This window comes from Maylandia zebra, linkage group LG16 (assembly GCF_041146795.1).
Source record: "Maylandia zebra isolate NMK-2024a linkage group LG16, Mzebra_GT3a, whole genome shotgun sequence".
Classification (NCBI taxonomy): domain Eukaryota; kingdom Metazoa; phylum Chordata; class Actinopteri; order Cichliformes; family Cichlidae; genus Maylandia; species Maylandia zebra.
In genome coordinates, this window is record NC_135182.1 from 21,398,121 (window position 1) to 21,418,008 (window position 19,888).

At 39.1% G+C, this 19,888-nt stretch overlaps 1 protein-coding gene across 3 annotated transcripts in view; it reads left to right on the forward strand.

Moving 5' to 3' along the window:
• Positions 1 to 2,651: 2,651 nt before the first annotated feature.
• Positions 2,652 to 19,888, forward strand: part of csrnp3 (cysteine-serine-rich nuclear protein 3) — a 32,422-nt gene continuing 15,185 nt past the window's right edge. The window contains exons 1-2 of one of the 3 annotated variants that reach the window (XM_024805464.2): positions 2,652 to 2,929; positions 3,814 to 3,853. Coding sequence is in view for 1 of the 3 variants with exons in the window: in XM_076875018.1 (XP_076731133.1) it covers positions 2,927 to 2,929 (3 nt within the window). In the remaining 2 variants the exon portion in view is untranslated. The remainder of the gene's footprint in view (positions 2,930 to 3,813; positions 3,854 to 19,888) is intronic. The other 2 variants (XM_076875019.1, XM_076875018.1) reach the window with 2 other exon arrangements.

Genomic DNA, 19,888 nt, shown 5'->3' on the forward strand with positions numbered 1-19,888 from the left:
AATAGGTTAATTTTTTATCAAAGCTGCTTGGCCCTCAGGGACTATTTTATTAATCTAAAGCCATGAACATAACATAATGTGATATACATAAATGTTTAAGTGGGTAGTGCTGTTTTCTATATAAAGCCTGTGAATATTTTTCAGCTTGCTGCTACCAAAGACAGACGATGTGAAATGCCGGTGCATTTAATACTCCTTACAGAGAGGATAGGCTGTGTTTTAACACCACCTTATTAAAAGTGGCATCTGTGCAAACACTTGAGTGTACTCTGAAATAAGCAAACAGGGTTGTCCCTGTTTCAACATAATGTGAATCAGAGGATATCAGAGCGTGGCTGCCTCTGTGGACAGCTGCACTGCACTGTGTCTGCTAACCTTGTGCCTGTGTTTTCTCCATTTAACGCACACCATAAATGTATCCCAGAGTGAGCTCTTTAGCATCCTCTGCTGTTCTCTGTGAGGAGAGCAGGGATTTGGTCTGATCTTGTTAAATCAGGTCAGCATTATTCAGACATCTGTGGAAGCAGGAGAGCAAATGGGATAATGGACTGACGGGATAGGTTTAAGGAAGCGAGTGGGTGGAAAAGGTGGGGAGTGCCAGCTTTGTGTATTAATAGTTTTGACAATATAGCCCTTTTCACTGAAGACATTCTGTATTGTCACAGCAGGACAAGCAAATGTGCATAAAATGATTAATAATGGCTGAGCTGCATTTAGAGGGAGTACACTCTTGACCAATTATCTAGTTGGATAAGCAGTTAAGAAAGTGGATGGATGGATGGATGGATGGATGGATGGATGGATGGATGGATGCTCACTGTCACGCTTTCATGGCTGACTGGGATATTCAACAGAACAAAGTAAATTTTCTAGTACTGCCTGTGATTTTACAATGACTCATAATGTCTGGTTTTAAAAAGGCCTTTCACTGGAGGTTTGAAGTATAATTCTGAAAAGCTGTCATTTAGTTTTCCTTGATGTGCATAAATCAGAACCAAAAGCACTGAAATAATGTTACTTTCTCTCCTCTTAATCTTGGCAGATGGAGAACCAGCCTTATACAAAACCCAGCACTTCCTATACATACAACATACTTGCCATACATACTTAGTGTATGGGAAGGATATAATTATGTTTACTCCAGAAAATTATGGTTATTGTAGTATACAATCATATTAGTCTATATAACAGGTATCAGGTACAGTAGTGTCCGGGTACACTTAGCCTGTAGCAGTTTAAAGGTATCATACATTATTGTCAGTGCCACATGTTGTACAGGGTCAGGATATAAACCTTGGAAAGGTGTCATATCAGGTACACTGCCATGTTAGAGCTTAGTGAAAGTATAGTGGCACTCTCTTGGAAGAGAGCAAAGTAGAAGCCAAAATATATGAAATAACATACGAGACTGGAGCAAAGTTGGAAAATTATATTTGCATTTCACATATTATATATATATGGTGCAGTAAAATAAGGTTAGGGGAAAACATTTATTCATTGCCCAATGCTGGCACATCTACAGTCGTGGTGATTAATCTGGATTATCCATACTGGGGAAAACAAACAAACAAAAATAAATAAATAAAGAAGCGACAGGTTGAGCTTTACATATAAATACTGGTGAGCTTTATGTCTAACTATTGATAATCTTTGTAGAGCATAATTTATGAAACCTCTACTAAATTGATACATTATAAAATAAAGGTAACCATTAATCTGCAGCACAAAAATGTATAATGTAAAAAAAATGTATGACCAAATACTCATGTATGACAATTAGGGTGCTGGTTAATAGTAATGGTATTGATGGAGGCCGGTCTACCTCATTTTGGATCAGCTGGTAAATGAACGTGACTTCTTCCCCCCCCCCCCCCCCTTTTTTTTCTTCTTTTTGCTTGAGACTGAAAAACAGTAGTTTTGCCACAAGATGGCAGTGTGCTTGACTGATTTATATTACTCCCAACCCTCAAGAGAGCCTATGATGAGGACTTTATGATGAATATTTGATTTATTTTAATAAATTAACATAAAAATTAGCAGAGCTTTTCAACTGCATCCCGCGCTGACCTGTCAGAGACCCCCTTTTTGTTTGTTTTGACGTCCTTTTCTTTTAGACCGTCTTACCTTACATAACCAAGCACAGACTAATTACATTTGAAATGCATTGGGCTACGGGTGTTTGTCAAGGCAGCTGTTTCTTTTTATAAGCCTCTTAACTCGATCAGTTTCATTACCACGTGTGACATGTTTGAAAACCATAATTATTCCACAGGCAATACATGAAGGATGTTACACAAATGCTGCAGCTGTATTAAGCTAAAAAGTCACTCTAACCCTAGCAAAGGTACATCTATATTTCTAGACTACATTTATGGTAAAATATTATATGGTTGTACACGTATTGGTGATAATAGTGTGAGAAGTGTTTAGGCTATATTTAATTTTCTTTCAGTTTTAGCATCATTTCAGGAACTCTGCCTGGATTATAAGCACTCTAATATCTCCTGATATGTTTTTCTCATCAAACACACCTTTTACGGCCACAGTCTTTCCACTGGTGACACACGGCGATTTGCATTGAGGCTCCAGTGGGCAGGCAGCAGCAGCGCTCTGCGGCTGATTCCTGGTTTATAAAACCTTGATTGGACGGAGTAAGTCACGTTGGCCGCGAAGCTGTGAGTCTGATGCTGCACCATTGTTCTCCGAGCAGCCGGAAGGAGTGCCTGTCTAAGCACCGCTGTACACCTCAGTTGTGCCGATACTTCCAGTATCATTCGGGAATCCGGGGCCGGGTTTAACGGTCTCATACTGGTGGGTGATTTCCGCAGAGGCAAAGCCGTGACATGGTGCTGGGGGCCAAACTGTGAAATCCATTGAGAAAAGGGCGTCATTGACTGACTGGATACTGATGATAGTAACGAAATGAATGGTGAGTATTATCAATCACAGGTAACAGGCCTATATTTGAACACTTGCATATTTGATGAAATTACGGACAGACGGATTATATTTGTTGCTCGCGTCTTTTTACTATTTCCTGAGGTAAATTGACGATTTTACGTTTGCCAGCTGTTTGTCAGTGCACTGGATGGTACATTTGTTTAACTACACTGGGCATCACAGCTCAACAGTCACTCTGCTTAGGACATCTGCTACAACTAAATAGCCATTAAAATTTAGGAGCGATTTAATACTTTTTCTTCAAATTAAACTGGTGTCCATTTTATTGCTCAAACGTTTTGCGCACAAAGAGTTCAGCTCAGTGTTTAGATAAAAAAAAAAAAATACTATGAGCTCCTTTTTGTGCGTCACTTTTGAGTGAGCACATGTGGGTAACACAGGCAGACTGGTATATGGCCAACTGTCCTCTCATGTGGACTGCTAGAGGAAGAGAGTCTAGTCCCCTGCAGAGCCTTGTACAGAACAGGCAGGGGAGGCAGCCAGGCTCTTCCCCTCCTTCCTCCCCAGGGATACCCCCACCTCCCCTCTGCCTCCCAACTATAAAAGGAAAGAGTAGCTCACAAAGAGATTTAGATAAAGCTCTGTCAATCATTCATATGTCAGTGCTGATATGGCAAAGTTTCCCTGGCGAAGCCTGTGTACGGCTGGTGTGATAACAACAAGAAAGGAGAAAAAAATAGTAAATATTGTGATGCACTTTACATCAGATGATACAGCAAACTCCATAAAAACATATTTCTTAAGGGCACATTTTGTACAGTCTCTATAGATTTTCTAGCTGTCCTAAAGACAGATTAGATTTGCTGCAGAGGATCAAATACTATGCACATCTCTCGTCTTTATTCCTTACAGAACAGAAGCGGGTCGTTGCAGTCTGATATTCTAGTTAAAGGTAAGAGAAAATCTTGCTTATGCTATTTGAAACATCATATTGCCAGTTTTCACAACACATTAACATACTGGATCTGTGCCTGTGAAATAGACGGTGCTCAAAGCTCGCACAACTGTTGCTATGCTGCCACAAAAGACCCTCTAATAACAAGATATGATGTGATGTTGATGCAGACAACAGTGTTTAGTGAATACAGACAGCTGCGCTATTCTCTTTGGTTTATACTAGAGAGAGATGCCTCTGATATCACTGTGATGAAAAGGGGACATATTCTTTATAGAATATGCTATTTTTCATGTTTCGTCTTTATTTTTTCTCAATAAATCACCAATCAAAAAGAGCAAACAAAGACCTCACCATGCAGCTCTAATGTATTTGTATGTAATGCAAATCTATTCTTATTTGAACTGTCAGATTTTTTGTTTTACACCAGACTTGAACATGGCAGCATCATTATCCAGCACAGCCTTCTTTATTGTTCATCTGCCAGTATTTTTTTAGTCTTAAGTCCAAGTTTGTAGCCGTGTCCAAGCATGCGGCCATGTACTGTACATGCAACCATTTTTCATATTTGCGGTTGAGATCTGAAAGGTGAGGAGGTGGGCTTTGTGTGAGTGTGTGTGTGCATGTGTGCGAGTGTGTGTTTGGGGAATGGGGCCTCTCTTCTTGTGTCTGTGTATTTTTCTTCCTCAATCCATCTGTTTCAGACGATCAGCATCCAGTCCTCAGAGGAACAGAATTTAATTAGTACATGTGGCACAGAGTGAAAGGACACTGAAACATTAAGTAGATGTATTTACTTGTGGAAAGCTGTATCATTAAGCTGGCTTATTTGAATAACTGATTCAGCCATGCTGGTATTACATACTGTAGCACAGATGGCTAAAGCTCGATAACAGTAAATGTAGTCCATTGAAGATTCGCAGGAAAGGTGTGATGGCTTAGCAGCACTTAGAGGAGTCTCTCAGCAGGAGGCTGGTGTGGGTGAGCTGTCTGCACACAAAGTTCACATGCACGTTTAAATCTATTTTGTGTCCTTTGAACAGCAAGAATTTGTGGCTTTAAATTTGACCTTAAGGTTAGGCGAGATGTTCTGAGTTGGGTTAAGGGTCAAACTCTAAGCTGTTGCATTGAGGATTAACAAGTTTGTGGGTTGTTGGTTTTTTAAAAAGTATTTGTTAAACAAAAATCAAAGAATATGCTGAAATTCGAAATGTATTATTTTGCTTTTCAGTCCTCTCATTCCTGTTCATTCTTCATTAACATCGTAATTTTTGGACTATGTGCAGTTCTTTCTCTCTTTTTTTTTTTCTATTTTCCAAGGTTTCCGAAATATCTGAAAAATATCTGTTTCACCCTCCCATTCCCATCAGGCTAAACACTAAATTTAAATTTAAAATAACACTCTCAAAATGAATACATTACTTTATACATAAACTACATCTTGATGCAGCTCATTTACCATATACGGACACACTAGACAGCCTTTCCTTAGTTGCCACACAAACAGAAGATATAAAAGGTGTGTGTACATTGCAGGAATTAGAAAATGTAACATTTTTTGGTGTCTTTATTGTATGTTATACACAGTTTACCTTCTGGCAACAAAAACCAATTGGCTTACTCAGTAATTCTGCCTCCCAATGTGTTTTTCATTAATTGCACGTGTTAATTGATGCCTCTCTTCTTCACAAACACAGAATTTAAATCATAACATCGACAGCTTGTATAGAAAGAATGGAGTCTGAACTAATATCAACCTTTTAGATTACATAGCAGCTTTGTGTCCCTCAGCAGGGTTTGTGGTTCCAATTTAGAAGCTTTTGAAGTGATTTTTTTGTGTGTGTCTTTGGCTCCTTCCTGGCTGCGCTGTGCCGAGTTTTCACGGTTCAGGATTGTGCTCTCTTGAGATGTTGCCATGACACCTATTTGGAATCTTTTGTCTGTCGCCAGCTAATCGAATGTCAAGAAAAAAAAAAGAAGACGCATCTTTCTGGCTTAATGAGTTTTATTTGTTAGTGAAAAGTAAACCATTGCATAAATGCTTTTATATATCCAGTGTGAACGCAGCCATTTCAACAGAATTAAGTGAATTAAGTAAGCCTGTAATTATGTGCTTTAACTTTACATTTCATTTTATTACTACAGGATATATTTCAGTTTTAATTGAAAATAAATGCTGTTTTTTAATGTAAAACGACAATTGAAAAGAGAAAACAATCATTTCCAAATCATTAAGAGGCTACGTTTACATGAAAATGGTGGAAAAATGTAGCAAATGTAGAAATTAAGAAATGGTGATGTTTAATAAAAAAAAGAAAAAAAGAAAAAGTTTTTTAAAGTTGAGACTTTGGCATGTTTGCGTCTGTGTTGCATCATCTCTCTGAACTGAAGAAACCAATTCCTGTACTTTTAAAAGCAAAATGTTTCCCTATTTTTGCTTGATATAGCTTTTCAGCTGCTCGAAAGCTCAGCAGTCCTTTGGAGCAGTTTTCATTTCATAATATTGTGAATGGCTGACAGGTGACAGGCTGGATTAGCACCTTGACACACAATGTGCTTTGGTATTGTCCCGCATACTAAAATAAGCAAGGCCTTACTTGTATAAGACATTTGGATGGCAGCATATGTGCTTGATATAATTCAGCATTACCTGGTGCTATCACATATGTGTACAGTAAAGTGCCCCTCCTATACGCACTAACGCACCATCACATAGCAGCAGTGACTTCTAAACTATGGGATATTGCCAACCTCTCGTGGGGAGAGCGCCTCCATAATTTTTAAATGAATGACTTATATTTATATTTATTTCTTTGCTTGTTGGAGTGTTTTGAGGATGTAGTTACAAGCTTTGTTTACTGATAGTTACATCAGGTATGTATCTGTGTGATTTGTTGGCTCTTTCTCAACTTGTGAGAAATGTGTTGCTGGCTTCAATTTTAAAATGAGCACCCATCCAAATATTTTCTTCTGCTTATACAATTTAGGATTGCAGTAGAACCGAATCCTGTCACAGCGCAAGAGGCAGGGTACACTCTGGACAGGCTGCCAGTCTGTTGTAAGGCTAACACAGAGACCGACAAGCATGCACACCTATGGTCAATTCAGAATCACCAATTAGCCTAACAAGCATGTGTTTGGAGTGGTGTGATTGGCTGAGGAACTCGCACAGGCACAGGGAGAACATGAAGAAATGCCCTAACTGGCATCTTGATTCAAACCCAGGATCTTCTTTTTCTAGGGCATTAGTGCTAACCACTGCACCACCATACTGCATGAGCATGTATTTTACATATAAAACCCAATATGGTGTCTTTGTGCTATTTTTGCTTATAAAGCTGGTTTAAATCATTTGCATATTATCTGTTCCTATAATTGTGAATGGCAGAATCTAGAATATAAATGTTTTTATGTCAAAAGGTGGGAACTACATGTGACTAGCAATACACATTCACTAGTCACTTTGTTAAGTACACTTTGCTAGTACCAGCTGGATCCTCTTCAGAATTCTTTGTGGCGTTCAGCACAGTGCTGGAAAACTTCCTCAGAGATTTTGGTCCATACTGATATGAGAGCATTGCTATAGAGAGCTGCTATAGATTTATTGGTTGCGTGTCCATGACGCAAATCTATGGTTCCATCACATCCAAAAGATGCTCTGCTGGAGGGACTGTGATAAGATGATTTGAGCTTCATGGTGCTTTATCCTGCTGAAAGCAGCTATCATTAGATGGGTACACTGTGGTTATAAAGGGATGGATGGTCAGCAACAGTACTCAGAGAGGCTGTGGCATTTAAACAATGCTCAGTTGGTACTAAGAGGGCCAAAGTATGCCCAAAAAAATATCCCCCACATTACACCACTACCATCTGAATATTGCAGCAGAACTCTTCAGAGACTCATCAGACCAGGCAACATTTTGTCAAGCTTCTGTTGTCCAATTTTGGTCTGAATTGTAGCTTCAGTTCCCTGTTTTTAGCTGATAAGAATGGAAAACGATGTGTCTTCTGCTGCATGATGCAGTGAGTTGCTGCCATGTGATTGGCTGATTAGATATTTGTGTTTAATAACAGTTGAACTGGTGTACATAAGACAGCATCTGTGAATGGATGTCTGTAGTGGAGTTACTCTCAGTAAAGGCTAGGATATATTATTTGAACTATATATTATAAATTAAATGTGTTATATAAGAATTTATAATCCTAACTAACAATACCTTAAAACATAATTTAATTAGGTGTGTATCCTGGATGCTAATTAATACATATTTCTATCAAGAGATATTTTGTGTCATTTTTTTTTTCTTTTACTCAAAGTCACCGCATATAGTAATCGCATTCAAAGCTGGCCTACTTAACCGTTTTTCTCAGATAACAGTGAATGTTTTGCATATAAAAAAATATTCAAGATCTCAACATGATACTGGCTATATATAAATGATAAGGCTTGTCTGCAGAATATGAACTCCACATCCCACAGCTTTCCCAGCCTGCGTGAAAGATAAAAGCAGCCCTGTCTCTATGAAATGCTTCGGCAGCTCTGTGTCTGCCAACAAACCGGCTTTTGCGAACTTTCAGGAGGCATGGGAAAATACAGTCATAAATAAAATATAGAGGCATGAATAATTTAGCTCATCATTGTGATTGACGTGAGGGTGAGGGTACCTGATTGTGCCTCCACTGTGTGAGACTTGAATTACAGCAAATCCACACATCAGTCTGAATGTGGAACGTCTTCGTCTTCATACTTGTCTGCTGTGCTGTGTTTTGATCATTAACACTAAACAACAACAACAACAAAAGGAGTTATCGTGAGATGTTTTCTTAAAGATTCAATTTCAGTTCAGTCCTGTAGTTTTGCTTTATTAAAACACTGTTAATACTGTTTGGTGTGAAGCTCCCATGAAGCTATACCTAGAATATTCCCAACAGTAATTTGCAACAATAATAATTACAGTCATTCGTATGACTGCCAATTATTTCCACCTCTTTGTGACTGAACAGTGGTGCATTTAAATGTGCTACATTAGAGCACCCTTTTCTGTCGACCCATGCGTTTAATCAGGATCCATGCTTCCTGTATTCTTGTACAAGGAGGAAGAACGGATCAATGATTCCCAACATCGGGTTGTACTGTAGCTGCAGAGGCTGCAGCAGGCATCACCAGGCTGTAGCTCCTCCGTGTGCTGAGTGCTGAGCAGTGGGCTACACTCCCTCTCCCCTTACCCTGCCTTTCCCCTCTCTTTCTTCTAACTCCACCCCCCCCCCCCCCCCCCCCCCCCGCCTTTTTTTCTCATGTGTGTGAAGCAGATCTGTCTGCAGCCCGAGGCAAGTGCAAGTTAACAAATGTACAGAGCGCATGCGAAGTCTCATTTGCATAAATCTGTAGATGTCGCAACATTTCCTTAAACGAATTCCCTTGTGTTTAATTGGGGATATTTTTTTTTCTCCCCACCTCATGTGCATTCTTGTGTACGTCTTTCAAAGATGATTGAGAATGCGAACGACTCTATTTGACAACGGATCAATTATTTGCAAAATTTGTCCACCTGACCTTTATTGCACCGCAATGGAAAAATTATGAGATGTTTGCTTACTGCTCTGCACCTAACCTGTGTCATGGCAGACCAACTGCAAATATAACAAAGCTCAAGCTTGACTGCAGCGTTTGCACATCATTTTTTTTATATGTTAAACAGCTCCATGATCTAAGAGAGTTCCATTATATAAAAACGGCAACTTATAATGACTTGTTTTCTTTTTCTGTTAACATTTAGTTCTTTTTTTTTTTTTTTTTTTTTTTTATTCTAACCACCCACTGTATTGATTATGTTTGGTGTGTGATCCCCGTGACTGTGTGGTCTCCAAGTACAGAATGGAAATTAGTATGTTTATTACTGAGGGTGTTTATTTAGGACAAACGACACTTCACCCCACACAAAAATATTCTACTGTATTCTCTAATCTAGAAAACGTTTTAAAAAATAGGAATATGTGAGCATTGCGTTTGTGTCACTCGGTGGCAGGGATCCTCCACTGACATCATCTGTAGCTGTATAATCATCCAGGCCACAGCCTCTCCTCAGGGGAGTCCAGCTGAGACCTGGTCTCTCTCTCTTTCTGCCTCTATCTATTTATTCCTCTCTCTTTCTTTGCCAAGCTTTCTTTCTCTGTTTCAAGGTTGCCGTTTATGGTTGAGTGTGACACCAGTGATAGATGACTTCGAACACAACATCAGACTGCCTGCATGGCTGAGGATCTTTTGTGGTTTCGGGATTTTTCTGTGCTTTGTGATCCCCCTCAATTGGTTCTGCTGGAATGCTCCCTCAGTCACCCAGACAGAGTTTGCTGCAATGAAAATAAATGTATCTGATAATCAAGAAAGAAAGATGGAAAGGAAAAAAAAATGAATAAAACGATCTGCCAAGCCATCTGGGCTGTATAAATGTGGACTTCATCACTGCGGAAATTCTAGTAGGCTGTGATGCTACCAGCCATATTGAATATCATGGGCATTTTATGGATGCAGACGGAATAAGAAAGCAAGATTTCCTAGCGTATATGCGGTCTATACTCACCCAACCTTTCCCCTATTAACCCATTTGGCAACCTTTGTATGTGTATGTGTCATTAAGGCAGCTTTTTGTCAAAATTAGCCTTAGCCTATATAACTTTATTATCTGGCCATTTCACAAGAATCACATTTTTGGCTTCTTGACTATTGTCAATCCAATCTGCACTTGTCTTTTTGGTTTCTGCCAACTCCTATTATAAAAAAAGGCCTGTACTGGCTATTGCACTGATTACACTCTGTAATAATTTTGATTCCAGTAAAACTGTAAGTAAGTAGAACAGCCACGGGACATTTCTGTGTATACCACAAAACATAAAAGCTCAAAAATGCTTAAAAAAGCTTTTCAGTGTATGTGCCCACTGAGCAGTCATAGAAATGAACAGTGTACCATTTTGGATCTTGGTTTCAGTTTTTCTTTATTAATCTTTGGTGTGTGCTCTTTGCATATAGAGGTAATTATCTCCTTCAACTTACATATGCATGTCACTCAGTGGTTAAGTAGTTAAGTTGCAGAAAAGTCAAGTTGTTAGAAAAGACTGTCAAAATGACAATCACAGTCTAACCTTAATCAACCGGTTGTGGTACACTGTATTGTGCTAATACAAATTGTTCCACGAATCAACTAAGAGAGACTTATTCTGCGTTGAAACTATGGGTTCCACTGCAGATGTGGTGGTGATGTAACATCGATCTGCCTTGTCTGCTGCTGCCTGTTGGAGTCATCCATCATTCAGTATTGTTTCTTTATGAACTATTCTCCATTAAGATGTGCTTTTCCAGTGATTCAATCAGTGCCGATGTGCATATTTCGTGGTGCGTTGATCTTTGCATTCTTTGCAGATGTGAGTGGGGTACCTACCTTATCTGGTGTTTTTTCATTTTGTCTTTTCTTAGCAAATACTTTTCTTTCTACGCTTTTTATTTTATTTATTTTATTTTATTTAGAAAGAGGGGCACTACATATTAATGAACATTTTAACAAATGTAAATATGCCAGATTATAGCCTTGGACTAATTTCCATCTGCAGACCCTCTGGCAGGTTGGTGTTAAACACAAGTTAGTAAAAACATACAGAGTGGACACAGAGGACAATATAGATAACAATAACGGAAACGCATCAATTATATTGCACAAACCCCAGTATTGCACATGCCCTGACTGTCCTGATATTGCACTGACCCATTACACTAATAGTTGTTTCCCTTTTTGTAATACACTAACTCTTTTTCACGTCCAATATAAAGCATGATTATTAAACATGATCACATGTTTGTGTGTCCCTCAGCCGCCCTTTTAAGTGACTCTTAAAGAGGGGTGACTTGTACTTTCCCTCACTGACAGTGGAAGACTATTCCAGAAGCTCACTCCCTGATATGACAGAGCATTGTGTGAAAAGGTGGTCCGTCTAAATGTCAATTCACAATCACCTCTAACAGTGGCTCGAGTCAGTCGAGACCCGGCAACACTGTTAGACTTTTGTTTAATAAAATCACTTATTGGTGGAGGCGCCAGACCACGTATAGCTTCGTATATTAGACAGGCAATCTTAAATAATTTGAAATTGGTAAAATTTAGAAACTTGTATTTATCTAAAATTTGACAATGGTGATATGAAAAAGTTTTTTTTTTTTTTTTTTTAATCTAATATTTTCAATGCTCTTTTGTAGCATACTTTGATTGGCCCAATAGCAGCAAAGCTCGTATAAGACCAACTTGTAAAACAGTATTCAATATGAGCCGGTATCATAGAGTGCAGGAATGTAATCGCTGTGTCTGTTAATGATGTGTGGTTATGTCTAAAGTTCTGTATATTAACATTTATAGTTTTCACCACTTTTTTAACGTGTTTTAAGGATAATTTTGAGTCTAGTAGCACTCCCAAATACTTAAATTCCTCAACATTAATTAGTTCTTGTGCACCCAAGCAAACTTTTTTCTTTTAGGTTTACTAAAAAACACTGACATGGTCTTTTTAACATTAAGGCACGGGCATGTGTCATTCAGCCATTTTTGTAAATCATGTAATGCCAATGAAAGCTGATGGGCTGCATCATCAGCAGTTTTGGCTTGTGTAAAAATTACCGTATCATCAGCATACATAATCGTGTCCACATTTTTGCACACATTGGGCAAGTCATTTATATAAAGTGAAAATAACAGGGGGCCTAGAATTGAACCCTGAGGGACACCTTGCGTACAGGGTGACTTGCTATTCTTTATTCTTTATTCTTTTTGCAACACATAACAGTGGTAGTGCTTGCTTATGCACCCTCACATCAATTGTCAGTATTAGCTTTGGAGGCAAACTGCTAACTACTTGGATATGAAGCTATACTGAAAATTTGAATCTACTCAACATATTGTTTTTATTGTTGTTTGCCTTTGGAAAAGCAAAATGGAAGCACTGAAGTGCTTGTTGTGAATGACAGTAGATAACATTGTGATCTGCCCTGCTGGTACACCTGAGGGAGATACTTGGTCATTGTTGATCTCGACAGGCTGAAGAATCAACCATCTGGTCTTAATGTATTTGAACATACTGTGAAATAGTTCTGTTGGGTGCCAAGAAGGATAATGACTATGATGAAGGTGATGAACAAGGTGGGTGCAATAATTCATCCTTGGTTCACTCTATTTTCCTCAAATAAAGGTTGTGATTCATGGCCACCGTTGCCAATGAATTGTTGATATGTTTTCATGAAAACAGACAGTTCAAAGCCAAATGTTTTAGTAAGATTACTGAAGAATTTATGTAATTGTTAGTTTCAAATGTTGGATGTTAACTGAAAACATGCATATCCAGGTCTTGTCTGCAAGGCCCTGGCAACAGTGATTTTCCTACTCCACTATAGCTGCTAAATTTAAAAAGCAGGACTTTAAGATGTCATGATTTACTTTTAATTCGCTACAGTAGAAGCTTTTCATGTTGTCTATAATTACAACAGGGCTGCATTAAGGCAGTTCATTTGTTTTAAATCTTTCTTTTTTATATATATATATTTTTCAGTTTATTTTATTCTTCAGTTTCCTACATTTAGATAAATGAAAAAGGCTGTTGGAGTCATAGCAAATATAGGTCACCACCACTGGTGCAATGGTGTAACAAATGCCAACTCTGTGGCTTATTTTATGTAATAGAAGAGCATATACAGTATCCATAATGCTCATGGGTAAATCATTAAAGGAATATAGATAAGGCTGTAAATGGCATATTTCATGAAACGTTCTGTAGAAAGTGATAATAAGAACAGCTAAAACTAACAATTGTATGTGTATGCATTATAACAATAGGACATATTTTTATTGTTGCAGCCAAAATATTACTTGTATTTTGTTATGACATGTTATGTTCTGACAAAACAAAATCAAAATTTGGAAATGGGATAGGTTGGTTAGTTTCTTTGTTCCCATTTTCAGAAAGAAGCTGGTAAAGTAGAAAATATAGCTAAACATGCTGCAAAGATAAGACATCCATGGCATCCAGGTTGAAGAAGTCCTGATTTTTATAAGTTGCTGTGTCAGTGTTTTCAGGTTACTTATTCTACCAATGATAGAAGAGTAATGAGGTGGCTAGTGGTCCCATCATAGCAAGGAATTTCAGGGTTTGAATAGACTGGGTGGCTGAGGCTTTCTGTGTAGAGTGCGCATGGGTTCTCTCCAGGAACTCCTGCTTCCTTCCACAGTCCAGAGACATGACTTTTAGGCTAATTGGTGATTCTGAAGTGGCCGTAGGCGTGAATGATTCTCTGTCTTTCTGTGTTAGCCCTGTGATAGAATGGCAACCTGTAAAGAATGTACTGCGCCGCTCGTCCAGTGACAGCTGGGACAGACTCCAGACCCCCCACAACCGTAAATTGAATAAGCAGAAGAAAATGGATCAATTGATGGCGTAAACCACTGTAATGAAATATGTCAAAGGTTTTGTAAAGCTTTTGTTTAAGAGAGGAATCTTGCTTTATTATTAATAAATAGATATTACACCCACTGGTAGAAGTAGTATACTCTGGTATTGTAAAAGAACTTTAATTAAAAAATAAATATATCTCTATATCTCTATATATCTCTCTCTATATCTCTTTCTCTTTCTCTCTCTCTCTCTCTCTCTCTCTCTCTCTCTCTCTCTCTATATATATATATATATATATATATATATATATATATATATATATATATATATATATATATATATATATATATATATATATATATATCGATATTGAACCGTTCGATACAGTGCTTTCGGTTCGGTACGCATATGTATCGAACAATACAACATTTGTAATTTATTTTATCAATTTTCCTTCTGAAGATGCTGTCTGTGTGGAGCGCTCAGTGAATCTGTGTTCGACTACTCCGCCTAGGCTGCACTGTCCAGCGCAGATCCACTGAGCGCTCCACACAGACAGCATAGTCAGAAGGAAGAGCACAGGGCAAGCTAGCGAGACAGAAGTTAAGCTCTCCTTGCAACAGGCAAATTGACCCTCATTCAGATCTGGCGTTTGGAATTATTTTGGTTTTCATGTGACGTATGACCCTGAAGGTAAGCGAGTCATGGACTAAAGTAAAACAGTATGTTGGATGTGCCATGCAATGCTCAATTACATTGGTGTGAACTAGTGCAGTTAGCTCGTTAACGTGTTGGCCGTCTAGCCCCATGCACGGAGCGATCGGCGGTAGCTCGTTAACGGAGATTTGCCGTGTTGTGGCGTTAAGGTCATTTCAACGAGATTAACCTGAATGCACTAGTGGGAACACAACGAATATGACTGCACATTTACACCGACATCATCCTAGTGCAAAGACAAAAACGACAAGCATGCTACTAACTTTAGCCGAGTCATTTAGACAGCTGTTAGCACATGATTCTCCTTATGCTGCTGAGAATATAGCCCAGAAGAAGCGGATAGTATAGCTTTTATTTTGGAAAGAGACATTTCTCTGTAATAAACTCTCTTTTCCAAAGATGAGTGATTCCTCAATCAGATACAGGGCTTGCAATATCGCTAGCCCGACGTCCTGAGCTAGCGATTTTTTCAGTCGGGCTACCAAAATCTATCTCTTCCCTGCCCGTCGGGCTATTGTAGGAAAAATATATGTCAATGCTTTTGCATTCTTTCAGAAATGTAGCTGGGTAATTATGTCATTGGCGAGCCACTGTCAATATGTGACATATTGAAGTCGCGTTTGAATTTGCGCTTGTTTTTTTGCTTTCACTTTGCAATCGTGCGAACTGTGTATAGAGAGCGACAGCACTGATCTGTGAGTGATGATAATTTGTGCACCAATTCCTCTGACATAGTCTTATTAATCGTTAGCTTACTATGCAAACATGACAAGTGAAATCTCCCGCAGCTTAAACATGTGAGAGGTTGATCGCGCAGAGAATCGCTAAGCTTATGTGAGTGCGTGTGTAAAAGCATTTCAGTTCTGCTGAGCCAAATAAGACAGGTCAGGGTGAAGAAGTGACAGCCAAATAAAAGCTTACCACAAAACGGAGAAGTTATGACAAATCAGACTATAAGGCAAAAAGAAAGTGCAGCTTTATGGTTTCATGGACAAAATAATTTCTGTGGCTGCAATATGACGAGCTATATAACCAGGGCTGCACATAAGTGGTCCGCAGGTGCGCATTCGCTGTCAAAATAAAAAACGCGCACAAGGGTTAGGGTTAGGGTTAAATTTAAAAACTGTACTTTTGAGTTAAAATATATATTTATAATTTTAATAAATGACAAATTAAAAATGCATGAACATTTTTTTTGTATCGAAAAAATATCGAACCGTGACACCAAAGTATCGAACCGTGAATTTTGTGTATCGTTGCACCCCTAATATATGTATGTATGTATGTATGTATGTATGTATGTATGTATATATATATATATATATATATATATATATATATATATATATATATATATATATATATATATATATACACACACACACACACACATATACACACACACACACACACACACACATTGAATCATATCACTCCGTTGATTAATATGGCGGATGTAGCAGGTGGTGGTGCAGACGTAGCTCCGACTTTCAAACGGTCACGATTAAAACCAGAGATATATAAAACAACTGATGGAAGGGTAATTGTAGAGGATGAACTACTTAATTTCCTTGCTGTAAAAATCAAAACTTTAAGTCAGGATGAAATTGTGTTGTTGGCCACGAACACATTTGAATCCGAGGGGATTGAAGCCTCCAAGAAAGTTTTGTTTGAGCTCTGCCCCACTACCTCACAGCGGTGCGTTGGATATAAAGGACAGCATAAAGACGCCAACAATATTAAACTCTGTCTTAAAGTGCTGAATGAGTGTGGGGAGAATATCCCAAGATTTGTCTCTCATCACCTGGATGATCTGCCGCCTGTTACATACTCCAGCATGGATGTGTGTTGTCTACTACGGTGAATGGACCAGCTGTGTGCTGAGGTGGGTGCTTTAAAACATGTAGTTAAACTACAGGCGGATGTCTGCGAGCAAGTTATGACCAATGCTGTGGAGGTCGACCAACGTGTGACTGTTCTTGAGTGTCAGCCTGAGGTACCGGCTGAGCCTGTTATGCTGAATGCTCAGGGGTCGGGGACCGCTTCCCACTTTCCCCTGGGGAAACACGCAGAGGAGCGGTGGGGGAATCGAAGTAAAGGCGGCCCGCGCGGAAGGCAGGGAGCCGGAGCTTTGGCTGCTTCAAGGACTGGGACAACAAGCACAGTGTCAGCGTTTTGTCCGGAGATGTTGCTATGTGGTCAAGATCGGGCTCCGACGACAGCCCGAGGCCGTAATATGGAAACTACAGCAACAACGGAGGATCCCGTTGAGACAGTGCTTTCTACATGCTCTCCACAATGGAGTAAAGTTGTGAAAAATGGCAAGCCTCGTCTCAAGCTGGAGAAGGTTAATTCAGGTTCAGGAATGCATGCTGCTACCACTGGACACAATAAGAGGCCTGGACCTGTATCGATTATCGGCACTGGAGCTGTGAGTACAATCAGAACTGTGAAAACTAAATTGGTGAGCGTGTTTGCCACTAAATTTGCCCTGGATGTAGATGCAGAAACTCTTGCTCTGTATTTGAGAGAGAAACTTAAAAGAGATGTGACCTGTCAAAAAATTGCTAGTAAACGTAGCAGGTTCAGCTCTTTCAAGGTTACTGCTGAATGTAATGATGTGGGTGAAATGTACAATCCTGAACTCTGGCCTGAAGGGGCTCTGGTCCGGCGTTTTTATGAACCTCGTAAGCCCGGTACGGTGGTGCCAAGCTCAGTGGATCCAGCAGGGGAGATAACTGCGCCTTTTGGTACCAATGTATCAACATGAAGATGTCTATTCGGGTATTATCTTACAACTGTCGTGGTCTACGTTTGGGACAGAGTGCAGGGGACAAAGCTCGACGGATTGTTGTGGACAGTCTGCTTGCAGAATGTGACATTTTATGCTTGCAGGAGACATGGTTGTCCAAACAGGACCTGGGAAAACTTAACTGTCTAAATGCAAGTTTTTTGGGAGTGGGGGAATCAACAACTGATCTCAGCACAGCTATAGTCAGAGGCAGAATACCTGGAGGGGTTGCTGTGCTTTGGGACAAAAAAATAGACCCTGTGATAAAGCCCATTAGACTGGATGTAGACTGGTGTATTGGTATACAATATACACAGAACAATAGTAGTTTTATCATTCTTAATATTTATACTCCCTATGAATCTTGTCAAAATGAGCAAGAATACCTCAGTAGGCTGGCTTTTATTAATGCATTTATTCAAGACAATGATACTTACAGCATATATGTTTTGGGTGATTTTAATGCTGATCTCACAGACAGCAGTTCTCAGTTTGCTGACCACTTAACTCATTTTTGTCAAGTTAATAATCTTATCTTGTCTACCAAAGTGTTACTGCCTGCAGATAGCTATACATACATAAGTGAAGCCTGGCATAGTACATCATGGCTGGACCACTGTATCTGTACAGCTGATGGACATGCAGCTTTAGCAAACATGACTATTAGGTATGAGGTAACTGTGTCAGATCATATACCTTTTGGTTTTACTGTGAATGTGGAACAAATGCCAGCAACAACTGGAAACAATATTGCTAATATTGCTACCAGTGTAAAATTAGACTGGTCAGCTTGTAGTGAAGATGATTTCTTAGCTTATCATAGTAATACCGATATACATCTGAACAACATTTCTTTGCCGAAAGAAGCTATTTTGTGCAAGGATGTCAACTGTAAGAATGCTGTGCATAAACATTTACTCTGCTCCATGTATGATGATATAGTGACTGCTCTGCATGAAAGTGGTACACTGCTTGATAAACAATATAAGCATAAGAAACCTAACATCAGACCTGGCTGGAAAGAACATGTATCCATGTACCATGATGAAGCTCGCATAGCTTATAAATGTTGGGCCATGGCTGGAAGACCTAAGCAAGGCCCAGAATTTGAACAGAAAAAATGTGCGAATGCCAGATATAAGTACGCTGTTCGCTTTATAACTAAAAATGAGCAAATGCTGAGAGCAGATTCTTTGGCCAGGAAAATGTTGTGTAATAATATGGCAGATTTTTGGAAAGAGGTGAAAGCTCTTAATAACTGTAAACCATCTCTACCATCAACTGTTGAAGGTGTTTCTGGGGCAGATAACATTGCAGCATTATGGAGACAGCATTACAGTGCGTTGTTTAACTGTATAAAAAGTGATCCATATGAGGACAATCTTGACATGAGTAATGACACAATAAGTGTAAGGACACATGAAGTATATGAAGCCATTCATAGGTTGTCTGATAATAAATCCTCTGGTTTGGATCACATCACTGCAGAACATTTAAAACATGCTAGTTTAAGGCTAGCTCCTCTTTTAGCACTCTGTTTCACTGGGTTTATGATTCATGGCATATTACCAGACTCAATGCTGTGTATTTTACTGGTACCAGTTATGAAAGACAAAGCTGCAAAAGTGAGCTGTTTGGATAATTACAGGCCGATTGCACTAGCCAGTATTTTATCTAAGGTGTTAGAAAGAATCCTGTTTGATAGAGTTAGTGTGTTCATCTCTTCTCTGGATAATCAGTTTGGCTTTAAACCAAAGCACGGCACTGACATGTGCATATATGCACTCAAGGAAATAGTCAGGTTGTATAGGGCTAAAAATTCATCTGTCCTCATGTGTTTCATTGATGCCTCTAAGGCTTTTGATCGAGTGAACCACAGAAAACTTTTTGATAAATTGAAGACACGGGGAGTTCCTCAATACATCGTGAGGATTCTCTCTTACTGGTACGCTCATCAGAACATGCAGGTTAAATGGGGAAGCAGTATTTCTGCCCCCTTTGGTGTCAGCAATGGTGTTAGACGGGGTGGGATTTTGTCTCCAATTTTATTTAATTTATATGTTGATGATTTGTCCATACAGCTGAGAGCCTGTAACACTGGG